This window comes from Mustela erminea, chromosome 8 (assembly GCF_009829155.1).
Source record: "Mustela erminea isolate mMusErm1 chromosome 8, mMusErm1.Pri, whole genome shotgun sequence".
NCBI classification, from domain to species: Eukaryota; Metazoa; Chordata; class Mammalia; order Carnivora; family Mustelidae; genus Mustela; species Mustela erminea.
The window spans coordinates 56,718,278-56,731,451 of NC_045621.1; the positions used below are offsets into that span (position 1 = coordinate 56,718,278).

Here is a 13,174-nt window from a genome sequence, read left to right on the forward strand (position 1 = left end):
ATACACTAATTTATAACCTATAAAGTAGAAAATAAACTGCTGCAGGTTGTTGCCAAACAATTTGAAGTACGTGACTTAAAATTTCAAACAGATTTTTTTCAGTCCCTAATATGGTATATGTTAGGAACCCTGCAGAAAGAAGAATATGTATGTCATAGTGTTTGCCCTTAAGGAATTAATGTTAACCCTGGGAGTATATCATGAAATGTACAGAAAGAATTATAACTTAATGTTGAAGTATATTTTGATGTCAGAGATATAAATAAGCACAATGAGGTAGAAGCCAGGGCTAGGAAGGATAATTTGGCTTATCAGAGAAATCTCTCTCTTTCTTTCAATCTCTCTCTCACATGCCACATGCACACACATTTTCATTCAACAGTCATTTATTAGGGACCTAACTTTTGTCACACACAGAGGTACACTGATGAACTAACCAAGCAAGATGTCTGTTTTCATTGCAGAGAGAGAGAAAGAGAGAGTTCAGAATAGTGGAGGAGGTCTATTGGTGCATGGCTGGGGAGGTGGGCAAGGGGGCATTCTGGACAGAGCGAGTATCACCAAAGCTCAGAAGTGACAAAATTAATCAGCTCCAGGGTGAAGAGAGCCCACCTATATAAAAGACTTTGGTGGTTATAGAATATAAAGTTAGAAAGAGATGGTTTGGGGTCATTTTATGAAGAAGTTGAATTTTATTCAAAAATTTGTCTCCTATTGTTCCGATGAGAAAGAATAAGAGAAAGCATGACTGAGGTCATGGTGAAGATGAATTGGCATGGTGAATCACTCAACAAAAGCCTTTATTGAGCACTTACTGTGTGCCCAGCAGTGTTTTAGGCGCTAAGAATATAAGTGTGAGACAAACGTCCAAGTTCCTGGCCTGGCGGAGTTCTCCTTTAGATGGGATGAGACAGTCCACCACTGGAGCTGGAGCGTGGTCTGGGGACTATTGCTACGATCCAGCAAGGGAACAGAAGGCCTCAATTCAGCTGGTTGTGGTGAGAAAGGAAAGGAGGGAATGGTGAGACTCCAATCACTGGAAAGAGAATTCAAAGGGGGAAAATGAGATAAGACTTAGTGATATACAGAATACAAGGCTTCTGGAAAAGGTAGTTGCAATGACTTGTTCTCTAGTTTCAGCGTTCATTTGGCTGGTAAATGCCTGCCAATTCCTATGATACCAAGAGGTTGGAGTCTAAAGGCTGGGGCTACTATTACAGTCCGATCCATCTGTTTAAACGTTGCTGACTGGAGGTGCCTGTAGGACATTTCACTTTCAGCACCCCTTCGGATCACCCCCACCTTCCGTGGGTGCCTCCTTCTGCTTTAAACACTTCTTCTCTTAGAAATGGATGGAGGTTTGAAGTGGTGAGTGAATAAGGTAAGGTTTGAAGCACTAAGACTTCGTTGAGGTTTCTGTACTTTTCACACAAAAAAACCACTTGAAACAAGCAATAAAACAACAATTCCTAAAGAAATGCTCTTTTTATGGTGGATTTTAGGCAAGCGAAGGGCTTTCTGATATTCAGTGAATGCCATTATGATGGTGGCCATGTAATCCAACTACACATACAAAGTCAGCCTCTGCGCTCCTCCATGTTAAGGGAAGTGGAAGGAAAAGTTCACATACACAGTTCACATCAAGTGCAATGCTGAAGAAAGCTATTAGGAAGCCACAGCTTGCCAAATACAATCCCGTTTCAATCTCCCACCCCATTTCCCGGGATTTAAAGCTCTTCTCCTCTACCCACCCACACAGCTGGTGCTCAGGCACTCTCTGCCCTACAGCATCTCTCGAATCAGTTAGGTTCCTGTCTGTTCTGACGGTACAGTAGTCCCTCCCCCACCCTTAGCTTCCATTTTGCTTTCAGCTGTTTCAGTTTACCCGAGGTCAACCATGGTCATGCAGAGACCTTTCTTCTGATGTGTCACCAGAAGGTCACAGGTATCCTAATGCTATGTTCTAATACCTATGGCTTTCACCTCACTTCATCTCATCACATAGATATCTTATTATCTCACATTAGCAAAAGAAGGGTGAGTATAGTACAATGAGGTATTTTGAGAGACAGCCCACATTCACATAATTTTTATTATAGTATATTGTTAATTATTTTATTTCATTATTAGTTACTGTGGTTGATCTCTTACTGTCCCTAATTTATAAATTAAACTTTATCATAAATATGTATATATAGGAAAAGCCACAGTATGTATGGGGTTTGGTACCATCTGTGGTTTCAAGCATCTACTGGGGGTCTCGGAATGTATACCCTGTGAAAAAAGGGAGACTACTGTATCTCAGTTGGGCATTGGAGGTTTCCAGAAGGTGTGTGGGGGGGGAGAGGGCATTTCTCCCCTGCAACCAATCTGAAGGTGAGCGGCATCTCTCTTGAGATGTACTGACCTTTTCTAGCTACACAAATTTGGGTTTGTCCTATCCAGTGAACGGTGGATTCAGATCGGATTGTGTTCCTTACTTAGATTACTCTGTAGCAGGAAAGGATGTTGTAAACTGCTGAATCAAGTTCTGTTCATGGCTGAATGATGCAGAAAATCTGGATTCTTAATATGACTTTCCAAGCCAATAAGCAAGGAATTTCTGATGCTTGCAGCATGTGCATTGTACGTGAAAGAACAGTCCCGCAGAACAAAGTGGAAAGTGTGCCTGTCCCTCCTGGCCCTCTCTGCATGAATATTTGCATTTTACCCCAAATGCATCTGAGATTTGGTGTTTGTCTCTTAATCTGACAGCACCTAACAGAGCCTGTGGCTGCCTCTCAATTGCCTTCTATTAATCAACTAAGGGTAAATTACATTTTAAAATATTCCCTTATCCTTCTGCAGAACTTCCGTTTCTTCATCTGCCCTAGCACTGTCCTTGATTTTGAGCTTGCTTTATTTTCCTACAGCTTCTGAACCTGGATAATCATCACCTCCACAGGCCCAGGGGATCCCTCTTGCTAAATCCTTTTATGTGTTCTCTCCCCTTTTCTCTCTAATCTTCCCAAATCGCCACTCCCAGTTCCACGGGGGCATACAATACTCCTTCTCACATGAGGGAAACATGAAACCCAGCTAATCAGCTCCACTGGCCCCAGTTTTGTGGGGATTCGAATTGCCTGTTACCAACCCCTGTGTGAAGTAGGTTAACCCTTTTAGACTGTCCTTGCCACTCTCTGCTTACTCACATCCCCTCCTGTCCCTTCCTCTCCCCCATCCTCATTTAGCAGTGCCTGATCCTTGCAGAAAATCTCATCTCTTCTGAAGTTCTTCGCTTTATCTCTCTGTATCTTACCAGTGAATTCTTAAACTGAGTTGAAAACCTTCCTCTTCTTTTAGCTTTTAGTCTGTCCCTCCATCATTTTGCCTTTAACTTGAAAGTACCTAGTAGACATTGTTGGTATAAAAATCATTATTCATAGCAGCTCTGTTATCGTCTTATAGACTGTTGAAAATATGCCATCTCAGTCCCCAGGAAGCCTCGCTACAAAGAGCAAGTTACAGCAAGACACAGTAAGACAGAACATAGTTAAACTTCCCTCACAAATGCATGCCTGTTGAAACCCTGGGGATATGATTCAGAGACTGGGTCACCAAAACAAACAGAAACAGAGGACAACTCCACCAACAACTAAAACAACCCAGGAAAGGATGTGACATTGCTGAATACAAAAGTATTTACTCGAGCTCATCTACCTTAGTTACTTTTTGGGGCACCTGGGTGGCTCAGTGGGTTAAGGCCTCTGCCTTCGGCTCAGGTCATGATCCCAGGGTCCTGGGGCGGAGCCCTGCATCAGACTCTCTGCTCAGCAGGGAGCCTGCTTCCCGCCCCCCTCCCCACCTGCCCCTCTGTCTACTTGTGATCTCTATCTGTCAAATAAATTCATAAAATCTTAAAAAAAAAAAAAAAGAATATACCCATTTCAGAAAAATATACATTTACTTAACTGGAAGATAGAAATTAACACAAACACAAAAACAACTTCCAATGGTAGATAGAGTGTTAGACCCTGACTAGTTTGCTAGGGCTGCAATAACAAAGTACCACGAACTGAATGACTTCATAGAAATTTATTGGCGCCCCCGATTTGGAGACTAGAATTAAATAATCAAGGTGTCAGCAGGATTGGCCCCATCTGAGCCTGTGAGAGAAGGCTCTGTTCCAGGCTCCTTCCTTGGCTTGGGGATGGGTGTCTTCTCCCTGTGCCCCTTCATTTCATCTACTCTAGATGCTTATTTCTGTGTCCCAATTTCCCCTTCTTGTAAGGACACCAGTCATATAAATAGTCTATCCTAATCACCTAATTTTAACTTAATTACCTCCATAAAGGCCTTATCTCCAAATAAGGTCTCATTCTGAAGTAATGGGGTTTAGGAATTCAGCCTACAAATTTTGAGTCCCCATGCTTCTGATTCAGGCTGGCTACCTTCTTTGCTAGCTACCCAAAGTAAGATAAAAATGTGGTGTCCTGCCTGGGGTAGGGAAGTCAAGTCAATCTCCACTTCCTGTGAGCCTACAAGGGATTGCAGCCTCTGTGCCAGGAAGTGCTGGACTCAAACTCAGTACCTGGATTGGGGATAGGTGACAGGCTCCCCACTCAGTCCTTACCAAATATGCCTGCTGCTGTCAGGCTAGCGGGGATAGCCAGGGCCTTGCTCCTCCCTGAGATGCCACTGGCCTTCCACTAGCAGACCCCAGTCCTCCTGTCTCCCAACCTGAACACAGTCTGTTGGCACAGTAGATGGAGGGTAGGAGTGGGGAGGCAGCGGCTTAGAACCCATCCAGGGGATCTGGGGCGGGGGTGGGGGTACGTCAGTGGATGTGACACAAGTGGGACTGAGCTTGAGCTGAGGCTTCTAGCTTCTGGCTCATGCTCTGTTGTCCCATGAGCTTTCATGCCTAAAGCACAAATTCAGAGATTAAAATTATTAAGGATTACAAGACTCCTAAACCACAGAACATTAAACACCAAGTGCAATGCCCTGCTGAGGACAGCACTCTGTGTGTGTCTTCATTGGCCACATGCCCATGAGCCCACCCTGTTCTTACCTAAACAAATCTACCACTACAGAAGAACTTTGGCAAAAAACAGAGCACTGCTTTTATGGCAGAACTGCTTGAAGCTGAATGGTAACTGCCTTGGTTTCTCCATCTGCACAATGGGTATAGTAATAGCACTGGCTTCATAGGATCATGAAAAGGATGACCACAGTCACTATGATCGCTCTATAAATTTTAATAAAAGAAAAGCAGATCTTAATGTTGAACACGGATAGTGCCAAATAAGACAACAGTGCTTTTCGTTGGACTTTGAATTTCCTCTTATATTTTCATAAGTGAAAAGGAAAATTCTCAAGAGCAGAAAGCCAAAAGCCAGAAATAGTAAAACTTCTTACAAGCATATTTTTTTATGCTAACAAGCTTTTTTTTTTTTTTTTTGCATTTTTTATTATCTGGGAGGCTGAATATATTTTTAAGTTAGACATTTACTTTTTTTTAAATCAAGGTTTCATTTAAATTCCAGTTAGTTAACACACAGTGTACTATTAGATTCAGAGGTACAATTTAGTGATTCAACATTTCCATACATCACCCAGGGCTCATCACAAGCAGAGCGCTCCTTAATCCCCGTCACCAATTTCACCCACTTCCCACCTACCTCCCCCGGTAACCATCAGTTTCTTCTTTACAGTTAAGAGTCTGTTTGTTTGTTTGTCTTGTTCTCCCCCACCCTTTATTCATTTGTTTTGTTTCCTAAATTCCACATATGAATGAAATCATACGGTATTTGTCTTTCCCTGACTGACTTATTTCACTTAGCGTGATAGCATATTTCTTTGGAACCGTAGTATTCTAAGAATTTTATAAATTAAAAAATCATGTGGCCACACATGAAAGCAGAAACCTCTTATTTGTTTTGTTTAGCTCTGTATCACAGAACCAATTTACAGAAATTGTAATAATATTCCTCCCTTTTTCTTGAGTAACCTTTTATTAAATTTTTTCCCCTGAATGACTTAATACAGTGTTTATAAGGCATTCTTTTGTTTCTTTTATGAACTATATTTCCTTTAACTCTGAATAATTAAAAAATATATACTTTATGTTCTTAGCTTTGTATTGGAACATCTCCTAAAAGGCTTTCAAGGATAATTTCTAAAAGAAAGTGGAGGCAAGGGTCTATGAATGTCTCAATTATATTACTTTGATAGATCATATGAGAATTCATCACACAGGGATGAGTTTAGAAGAGGCAAAGCAAAGGAATCATTTCTTCAGAAAGCCAGATATAAATAAGCAAATTCTTAGGTCAAGAAAAGGGAAATGAGGGGACATCTGAACCCTTAGTTTGACTCCACTGTTCTGGTCATTGGCTTGGAACCTTCACTGTGTGGTATCAGTTACTCTACCAACCAACAACAGGAAGAGTTAGAAGCTTAATGAGAAAAAGTATAGCACCAGGAAAACTGGAAGTCTATGATGACTCTTAAAGGCTCATGAGAAGAGCCAGCCAGAGAAGCTGGAATGAGAAAAGTTTGAAGTGGAAGAGATTCTGAGAGGTGATGGTGAAGTCAGGAGAAACAGAATCAGGTGGTGGGAGTGATTGATAGCTGATCAGGACAGCTAAACCAGTATCTGATCAGGCTTTTACTTAAATTCTACATCTCTAGATTAGGAGAATGGCTCATTGCCCAGGAGTGTAGGAATTGCCTACAATGTTTTTTAAAAAAAAAATCAATAGCTTTTCTGCTTTATGAAAATATTCACTCTTACATGTAGATATACTGGTTTGGAAAAGGAGGAACTGCAGAAAACAAGAGGCTGGCTTTCTGTTCCTCCTGTCACAGAATCAAATCATGTGCTCCCATCAAACAACAGGATACAGAATGAACTATTTAATGAGCTCACAAGGCTATGGGGGGGGTGTCTTTTGCATTAGTGCTTGAGTGCCTGATTCAAATTCCCATTTTTCAAGTTCCTATTGGTGCAAACTCTTTAACCTCTTTCATCCATAAAGAAGGGTATGTAGTAATAGTATCTACCTCATTGTGGTGAAGGTTTAGTGTGTTAATGTATGTGAAATAGCACACAGTAATCATTCTTCAAATGTTAGGTACTATGAGGAGCAGTCAAGGGAGCCATCGTTACTGTTGTATCAGAAATGGAAGCTAACGGAAAATCTCAGGGTCACCACGTCTCCCCACTGCTGCCTCCAGATGGTGGCTCTCATCGCCCTGTGTCAGAAACTCCTCCACCATGACACACAGTCTTCCCTTCCTCAACACTGGGGTGTCCCGTCCTGACCTCTTCCTCACATTCATTGTGACTTTGATGCCAGCAGGCTCGCAGTTCTCCTCTCCACCTCAAAGCCTTTAACTTCTGCACGGATGCCCTAACACTCTGGCCCACCATGGGTCATGGCTCATGAAAGGGTCATGATTAGCAATGCATCAATTATCAAAGGAAGTAGAATGGAACAGAGTAGACGAGTAGCAGCACATTGCATGACGTAATGGTATTTTTTAAATGAAACTTTTGTTTTACACAAGTTATGTCTGTATTGCTGTGGATGCTGGGTTCCTCAACTTCCTCTGCTCCAGGACCTTCTTCCACCTGTTCCTCCACTTCAGTGACCACGCCTACAACCACACCTTCTACCTAGTCACTGCCAAGAAAGGATCCACCTCCAAAACTTGTTATTTCTATTGTATAACCACTGCCCCTTCTGTTCTGCCTTTCTCCCATGTCTCTCACTGTTTATTATTTTTAATTTTCTTCTTTTTTAACCTATATTTCTTGAGTCCAAACCTTCTGCTTCTCAGTATTCCTGCTATCAATGACTTAGCTCAGGGCATCAATGTCTTTCTTCATGAGCAGTCGATTTAATCTCTCACAGGGGCTCTTTGCTGCCTTCCATAACTAACCTCTTCAAGTCCCAAACCAGCCGTGGCATTCCTAAACTTTAAAGTGTGTTCTGGTTCCCTTTTGTCTGAACTCATGAGGTTCTTCTCAGCAATACTCAATTCATACCACCAGAATTTACTTTCCTTAAGCAGAGTTCCTCTAACCAAACTCTTCGTTTCCTCATCTCTTGCATGCATCCAAATATAGATCTGTCACAACTTCTTGTCCTGCCACAACCCTCTTCTGGGGATCTACTCCATCACAGCCACTGATGGAGCAGATCCGTGTATGTATCTCACAGCACAGTCGCAGCCTACCAGCCACGGGAAGGCCTCTAATTCAAGGGCAGAGTGCAGGGACTGGCCAGCATGCTACGACAAATGTGGCCAGACTCCTCTCTTAGGAAATTAGGCAACTCCTCCAAGGAAGCTGTGGGAGCTACACATGAAAGATCCTGCAAGGTGAAGCAAAAGAAACCAGTCTACAGAAAGAGAACCAAATAGGGACCAGCAAGCAGTCCCAGTGGCCAGTTCTCAGTTCCCAGGAGGCTTGGCCTCACAGGAGAGCCTGTCCTTGGGCCCCTCTTCAGATCTTAGTGCCCTGATACCCAGTCTAGTGCTTGCCTGAGTGACCTCCCATGGGACCTCTCTCTTCCATCCAAAAGAGCTTAGACTAGAACTTTCAGACATACTACCTAATACATGATTCTGTGCCTTTGCACACATTCTGTGCTTTCTGGAGGAAAGTTGCCTGTGTGGCAACTACCTACTTATCTTTTGGGAAAATAAATGCCCTCTTGTAGTCCACAGCCCCTCAGGCCAGTCCGTACTTAAGTCCCTACTTAAGAACTTTGCTCATTCCCTGTTATCGTAACATCTTCTTGCACTGTTTTGTAATTTTTTGTGTTTCTTTATCTGTTTCTGGACTCTCAGCCTCTTGAGGACATATCCTGCTCATATTTTTATCTCCCCAATCTGGGAGTGAGTAGCAGATTCCATTGGTTATCCATACGGTCACCCTAGAGGTCATTTACCTGAGAGAGTTCTCATACTTTCTGACTGATTCTCTGTGTCTTCTTGCCTGACCGTGCTCCATGCAGGCCAGAGACCAGGAGATTAGTGCCCCAGGAGGGACGCTGCATTAGGGAGGAATGGGAGTTGGTGGATGAATACCTCTGTTTCCTGCCCTCAGTGGGTCCACTGCATTCTCCACAGTCACTGAGAAGGGCTCCTGTGAAACTGAGCCCTTCTCATTTCCTCACTCCTTCATTGTGTCTTCTACAGTCATCTCCCAAACAAACTACTTGCATCGAAATAAATACATGTCTCAGGGATTACTTGTGGGTGAATCCAATCCAAGGGAGACAAGCCACACAGTACTCAACAGATAGTGAATGAACAGCTGAAGCCTTCAGCTCCTCACCTCTCTTCCTATTGGCACAGGATTTCAAGAGATGACCATACCCCTTTACCCTAGTTCAGTCTTCTTCTAGACAGTCTCCATGGTCGTACACCTTTACCTTATCAGCTTGTCAGCACCCCAACCTCCTTGGTCACTGTTCATTCAGAAAAGCCTACCTTGACTGTCTTGAAGGACTAAGACAGCCCCAGTCTCCATCCAGTCCTGCCCCTGGGGAGATAAGTACTGCTGAGGAAAGTCTCTATTATTGGCTGGTTGAGGCCATTTCACATCATTTTCAGCTCTCAGTACAGCTTTAAAATTCTTTTATTGTCCCTGATCATTTCCTTTATCAACTTTTACTGAGACTATGTCCACCTTTCCCCAGAGTGCCCACTCCCATCTTCATTCTCCCACTTGCCCTCCCAGTGTTGGCATCCTTAAGTGAGTGAAGTTACCAAGTTGCAGCACTTGTTAGAAGAGCTCGGTTTCCAGAATCACAGTGAGGCCTGTGTGATAGCCCACGAGAGATGGGATACAAGCAGAAGACGTGCAGAAGTACAGTGCTGTGCACAGGGCAGTATATGATTGGTAAAGGACTGTCAACCTGTCAGAATGGCCTGGACGGGCCAGAGAAAGATGGTGCTGTGGGGATACTGAAATGAAAGGACAACACTTGAGGAAGTACTATTATTCCCCCCATTTTTATATATGAAGAAACTGAGGCACAGAGAGGTGAAGTAACTTGTCCAAGGTGACATTGCTGGTACATGGTAGAGACAGGATTTGGACCCATAGAGTCTGGCTCAGAGATCATGAACTTGACTATTATATGACCCTGTATCTATAGACTTTTGGACACAAAAATTATTGGTAAATGAAAAGTCAGTACAAGAGCACCCATCAGCTGCCTCCCAAGACTGGGATGCTTGTAATTCATATCAATTCAATCAATAATACAGATGAAACAACTCAGATGATGGCTGTCTCAGGTCCCTTCCAATGCTAAGATTTGTTTTTTCCATCTTGGTATAGACAGGAAAAACCCAATTTCTATATTATACTAGAAACCCATCTAGATTATACTTAAAATTTTTACTGATGTGGGTGATTGAAGTCAGGGAGGGGAGCCAGTGCAAGGACTGGCACATTCAGTGTCACACAGTCTCCAATGCCACACTTTCAGGGAATACCAGTAACACCATTTTCATACCTGACTAATCTCTCTGCCAACTATGTCAGATTTTCATATTTGCAAACTGTCACTTGGAATGTACAGGAGGTAGCAGATGGTTTGCCCTTGACCACTAAGATGAAGGCACTGATTAGAAACTATCTCAGGCCAGGATTTGGGTCTGCTGCTACATATATTAAGGATTAGCTCCTTAGTGCTAACTCTGGCTCAGAGGCTCACTGGTGCATTTTCTCTGTGTGGCTTGGGTGCAGCTTCTGTCCTACAGACTGCTGCCCTGTTCTAGATACCTAGTGCTCAGGCACATTTTGAAATATAAAGGAGTAAGCACTGTATGGTAAACTCTTAGTGGAGATGGATCCTACCAGTGGGTCAGATGTACATCCATAAGACCCTCCTTTCCTTTCCTTTTTTCTTTTCTTTCCCTTTCTTTCTTTCTTTCTCTCAAGATTTTATTTATTTATTTGACAGAGAGAGAGAGGGAGAGCACAAGCAAGGGGAGCAACAGACAGAGGGAGAGGCAGAAGCAGGGTCCTCTCTGAGCAGGGGATAGCCCCATGTGGGGCTCTATCCCAGAACCCTGGGACCACGACCTGGAGCTGAAGGGAGACGCTTAACTGACTGTGACACTCAAGTGTCACACACTCAAGTCACACTCAAGATGGTCCCCACAGGACCATCTTCACTGAATTTACCAAGAAGGTTAGGAGGTCTTTGATCTTCGGCCATTTTAAAGTAGGAATTACTCAACCTGTCCCTGATAAAGCCTTGTGGGAGTGCTAGGGAATACAGTCCAGAAAAGATTACCTCAAAATTGTAGGCAGAGTATGTTGAAAAGGAAAAAAAAAAAAAAGAAAGAAAGAAAGAAAGAAAGAAAGAAAGAACAATGAACTCAGGCATGGATCACACCTTGTTTTACCTGTTCTTTCCAAACTCATTCCCAAAGGTGGAGGAGGACAGAGGCTGCCTGGAGACTCCTGCTGGTTTATTTACCCCTGCCTCCCTCCTCCTCGCAGAGAGGCTTCCACTTTGGGACACCGGCCTCTCTGCCTTTGAGGCAACGATGCAGGTAGTTATTCTCGGCTGTGGGCCCCGCAGGATACCCTCCCCTCATGACTACAGAGCTTTCGTGGGTTTTCTGGGTACTGGGTGCTGAGTAACTGTTTGGTGACTTGATCCAGCTGTGCACGTGGGCTGGGGGGGTGACTTTGAAGGAACTCTGGCTCACAGGCATGCCAGATGTACTCCTCGTGTACTCCTCGGTGGGCCTCTGGGTATCCCACACCCCCTTGTCTTACGAGAGAAAGTAAGAGGCAGAAGATGATTGGCTTCAGTTTGCACAGTTCATGGCCTACAGAGGCTCCACGCCCCCATTTGGTCTGCAAGGTATTAACAGAAAAGATGAGGTGTTCTTTCCTGAAGGAGCAGAAGGATGGAAGCCTGGCTCGGGGCCACTGGGCAAGTGGCGGCACATATCCAGGTTTGCTTTGGGAGCGGACAAAATGGGACATCTTTTTTGCCATCATTTATCTGAGAGATGATCATTTTGAAATGTCATTTTGAAATGGTCCCGGGCCAGAGCTTAGTCAAGTTTTGCCTTCAAGCCCAGGCCCGGCGGGTTGCCGCGCTGCCCGCGGATGCCTGGAGGATGCGGGGCTGGAGGAGTAGGATGCGGGCCAGGAAGAGTGGGATGCAATGCCATTCCGGGTGCAGGACTGGCCCATCCGCCGGCCTTCTCGGGACTAAGGAGACGCGGCCACCATATAAATACAGTCGCCTTAGCTTCTCACCCCTTCCTGCCCCCCCCCCCCCCCCGTTTCACCCCTTCCTTCTCTGCCTTAACCACCCCCGCCCCCGCTGTGCGCGTCTGATTTCTTTGGCCCGGGGGACACTCACCCTGCCACGGGACGGACTCGCGGGTAAGCGCCGTCACCGCGCCCTCGGCGAAGCTCCCTGGTGCCCCCAGCAGAAGCAGCAGAGGCAAAAGAGGTAGCGACCGCAGCAGCAGCATCGCTAACCACTGGGCTCGCCGGGCGCCCAGGGTGATGGTTGCGGGGAGCCAGCGCCAAAGCCCGAGCGCCGGGCCGCGGCGCTGGAGGCGGGACCGCAGCCCGCTCGGTGATCCACGCCTCCCGGCAACTCGTCACCCCAGCCTCCCGCCTCGTCCCTGTCGCCACAGTGTGCGGACACTCGGGGCTCTGGGCTGGAGACCGGGAAGTTGCGGAGTTTTTTTTCCCAGCCCTACTCACTCCAGCTTGGAGAAGGAGGAGGAAGAGGCGGTGGACCATCAGCTCGTCCCAGAAATTCCTGCCTTTGGGGTGGGGAGAGAGGAGGGGTGAGAGGAGTTGCCCGTTGCAAGCTCCTCCCGCTTCCTGTCCCCTCTCTCCTTCCTGGGGGAGGCCGACAGGAGTTGGGGGTGAGCAAGTTGAGAATCTCTGGGACAGAAGTCTGACATCTGGGTTCGCAAACCACCCGGATTCTGGTAAACACTGTAGGGCTGGCAGCAAGCAGTTTAGAGTAAACCAAGCTACTCTCTGAACCCAGGCGCTTTGGGAGTACTCCGGACCTCCCCTCCTCTGGAAGGTGGACCATGGAGATTCGTGGGCTGCACCAGGATCCTCCCTCGAAGTAACCCAACGTTCTTCCATTAGTTGAGCTCCTTTTCTTTTTTAAAT

The 13,174-nt window shown here is 45.1% G+C and overlaps 1 protein-coding gene across 1 annotated transcript in view; it reads right to left on the minus strand.

Annotated features, from left to right (window-relative positions):
* PLA2R1 (phospholipase A2 receptor 1) overlaps nt 1-12,790 on the minus strand; it is a 119,256-nt gene extending 106,466 nt beyond the window's left edge. The window contains exon 1 of the mRNA XM_032355709.1: nt 12,396-12,790. Within this exon, the coding sequence (XP_032211600.1) occupies nt 12,396-12,510 (115 nt within the window). The 5' untranslated portion in view covers nt 12,511-12,790. The remainder of the gene's footprint in view (nt 1-12,395) is intronic.
* Nucleotides 12,791-13,174: the final 384 nt, after the last annotated feature.